At 50.7% G+C, this 3,845-nt stretch overlaps 1 protein-coding gene across 1 annotated transcript; it reads left to right on the top strand.

Annotated features, from left to right (window-relative positions):
- Positions 1 to 1,110: 1,110 nt before the first annotated feature.
- Positions 1,111 to 1,458, top strand: LOC128585491 (late cornified envelope protein 1E-like). Its single transcript, XM_053590585.1, has one exon. The coding sequence runs from the start codon at positions 1,111 to 1,113 to the stop codon at positions 1,456 to 1,458; it is 348 nt and encodes a 115-aa protein (XP_053446560.1).
- The last annotated feature ends 2,387 nt before the right edge of the window (positions 1,459 to 3,845 follow it).

Raw genomic sequence — 3,845 nt, 5'->3', positions numbered from 1 at the left:
GGTACTTTCCCACATGGGCACAGCTGCTCTGAGCGCCATGGAGGGAGGCAGGTGAGGAGCTTGCCAGGAGTCACCTGGTCACAGGACCCATGTGGGTGTCGGGAGGTGGGCCCTCTCATGCCCAGGCCCTGTCTCACAGCTGGGGGCACAGCCCAGGCCAGGATAAAAGGGCTCAGGGCCAGAGCACCTGCATCCACTCACCTCCTGAGGTGCTGACAGACCCAGTGCTGCCTATGACCTGGTAAGTGCCCACTGGGACAGCAGCAGGGGCTTCTGCGGAGGAGGGAGGCTCAGCCCAGGGCAGGAGGCTGGCTGGGCAGAGCTTCACAGGCTGGAGGCCACTGAATCAGGAGTGGGGAGTTGAGGAGAAGACCACAAAGAAGGGTCTGGCCCCAACTGGGCACACAAGAGGAAGAACTGGGTGGCAGCGCCTTTGAGTTCTGGAGAAAACAAACTGCTCTGCAGTGGTGGGCTCAGCTGGGGGCTCTCCTCTGAATAGCCCTGTCACCTGCCAAGGAAGAGCTGAAGGCTCCTTGAGGCTTGTGAAACCCACATACCTACCAGACTGGGTTTGCTCACTCTTCCCAAGTTCAACGTGGGGGGGACACACTTAGCCTCAGGCTCACCACACAACGCACCAGCATGAGCAGATGGTGAACAGAGGGCATCTAGCTGTGGTCTGGATCCAGGGCCCTGAGTGAGTCCCGGGTCAGCAGGAGTCCACGCTGGTTAGTGACTTCTTTACCGAAGTGAGTGACTGGCCCTTGTTCTCGAAGGTCTTGGCAATGCCAACCTTACAGAGAAAAATCTTCTTGCAACTTACGACAACAAAGAATGTTTGCTTATTCCCTTTAGGGAATACTGTCCTGTATGTGATTAATAAAAAGGACAATTTTGGAGTTTGAGGACATATTTGAAATAATCTCCCTTTTTTCCACTTATAATACTTTTTAGACATGAGACTGTGGAAGGTATTAGAAGTGAACCTTCTGAGGATTGATCCCATGACTGTAGGTAAAGCCAACAGAGCCAGGGGCCAGGGTGGCCTCTGTGCCTGGGTCTGACATGCTCTGTGACTCTCCCTCAGTACCTGAGCACCCATCTGCTAAGATGTCCTGCCAGCAGAGCCGGCAACAGTGCCAGCCCCCTCCCAAGTGCCCTGCCCCAAAGTGTCCCCCAAAGTGTCCTCCTAAGTGTCCTCCCGTCTCTTCCTGCTGCAGTGTGAGCGCTGGGGGTTGCTGTGGCTCCAGCTCCGGGGGCAGCTATAGCTCTGGGGGTGGCAGCTGCTGTGGCTCCAGCTCCGGGAACTGCTGTAGCTCTGGGGGTGGCGGCTGCTACCTGAGCCACCACAGGCGTCGCCACAGGTCCCACCGCTGCAAACCCCAGAGCTCTGACTGCTGCAGCCAACCCTCGGGGGGCACCAGCTGCTGTGGCCAGCACTCTGGAGGCTGCTGCTGACGTGGACACCGAGTTGAGAAGAACAGAACCCTGGACAACAAACTGCCAAGGACATCCACTTTCTGGCCTTCATCCTGCCTGAGAGGCTGAGAGGCCCCAGGGAGGATTCTGAACATGCAGATCTCCCTATGGGATCTCAAATCGCCTCCTGAGTCCCCATCCAGTGGCTTTGGACTTCATCTTTGTGACTGATTTCCCATCCGCTGTACAGACCCTAACTCCCTCCCTATCATCTCCTTTCTGCGTGCCTGACTGATTAAACACTGCAACAGAGCATCTGCTCAGTGTCTTGCTCTAGACGCGCCCTAATTCTCCTTGGTGCAGGGGGATGGTGGGGGCAGGTGGCAAAGGGTGTCTGTTGTCCTCACCCTGCCTTCCATTGGTGATGGCCTTGAAGGCCCAGGGGCCAGCGCGACACTCTGCCTTGATCTGGGGTGAGTGGAGGTGAGGGTGGGAAAGAGAACAGGGCCCCCGACTCCGTCTGTCCTGCATTAACCTATGGGAAGCAGCACTGCCGTGACCAAGTCTGGAATGGCTGTTTATAAATAAAGCTCCTCTGCCTCTGGTCCCCACCCAGGCCCTGGCCGTCCTGTGCAGGCCCCTCTACCTGGGTGGACCACTCTGCTGCTCTGACCCAGCCCCACCACGGAGCCCCTCCTTCTTCTTGTGGGAACACACCCATGGGCACCTACTTGAGCATGCGTGCACATTCACACCTGGAAGGGAAAAGGAAAAAGAAAAGATGGATAAATGAGTAAATCAAAAAATCCCCATAACCATAATCTGAAAACTCAGTTTCCCCCTCACTGCTTCCACAATCATGCTAGCATCAGCATATTTGCATGGGAAGATCGCTGCTGTTCCTGCTGCGCTGGTCTCTTTCCCCCTCCTCCTGCTGCAATGCACTCTCTATACTCTTTTCCAGAATATGCTCCATGCACCTCATTTCTGAACTTGCCACTTCACTATTACAAAGCACAAGTTCATTACAGAGAGATGCATATGCTTCTTACGTACTACCCTTGAGACATAACATAAATTGTTCAGAAGTTATTTTCTAAGGTTAGCATCTATACTTCCCTATATGACTACTAATGTTGCTGATAGCATTAAAAATTTAACCACCCTTATGTGCAAATCTTTACACTAGTAACTGATGGGTACCAGGATATTAAAGGACAACTGTCCTGTAAAGTTTCATTAAAATGTCATTTTTGAAATGTGTCAAGTAAAGGAGAACAGAGCAAGTCGGATTTGACCTGGAGTGTCTCACAAGGCAAACTATCTTAGTGAAGAGGTAGAGCAGAGGAGACACACTCAAACACAGATGATGGGCACTTCTGTTTAGAAAGCAAAAATTACGCAGGGATTATCTAGGGCCTCACTGTATGGAGTATGCACTTACGGCAGTGGGCAGAGACCTTGACCCTGAACACAATGTGGAGCTCTAGATGAGCCTACTTTAATGGCCAGAGGTAATTTGCCCTGGAGTGGAGAGAGAGAATAGATGGAAACCAGTGACGATTAGAATCATGCAAAGACCCTAAGAAGGGAGGCAGCGTGACATCAGGGAAGATCTCACACCAAGACACGTATCTGATGCTTTCATGATAGGATGGGGCGGGCTGCACCACGTCTGTCTGTCTATTTTATATCTATGCCTATGTCCATGTCTCTGCCTGCATCTATCTATCCATCCATCCGCCTATATACATATATCATCAGTTGAATTTAACAACGCAAATACCCCAAAGCATGTGAACGTTTAAATTTTTCCAGGTATTGATTCTCTTTGCCCATTAGGATCTAGATGTTGGTATTATCAACTCAATTAAAATTAATATTTCACATACTTCCTGAAGGGCAAAGTTTTTGCACATAAGTTCTTTTAGGTCTAATTTGCTTTCTTTTAATTAATTTTCTTATTTTTCATAATGTTGCCTTCCAGACATGGAAGGAGCTAATGATACGTACCAAATTGATGTTAGTCTATCTTAATCTCCTAAAAAGAGAGGCACACCTTCAGGCACACCTGTGTCCCTATAGAATTAAAGAAATCACACTGAGAGTTTCCACAGCACTTCATGTCTGCCTCCCCTTTTAGGCCTTACAGTCTCCTTCACTCAGGGAGGCTTTTCCTGAAGGCCTTTCCACCACGGAGAGCCCCAGGCTCGGATCTTCTCACTGTCTCTTCCCCCCGGTTTTCGCAGGCACGACTGCCCCTCCCTCCATGCATGAGACCTTGGGAACAAGCTCTCCCACTCCAGAGCAGGGCAGCTTCTCTCCAGCTTCCTTACATGGTTATTTCCACCTAAAACTATGTGAAGGACCTTGGTTGAAAAAATGGCCATTTTCAAAATCAGAAACTTGGAAACCTGTTGTGATTT

This window comes from Nycticebus coucang, chromosome 5 (genome assembly GCF_027406575.1).
Source record: "Nycticebus coucang isolate mNycCou1 chromosome 5, mNycCou1.pri, whole genome shotgun sequence".
NCBI classification, from domain to species: Eukaryota; Metazoa; Chordata; class Mammalia; order Primates; family Lorisidae; genus Nycticebus; species Nycticebus coucang.
Note: the sequence above shows the minus strand (reverse complement) of the source record. Positions and strands in the feature narration are given on the sequence as shown.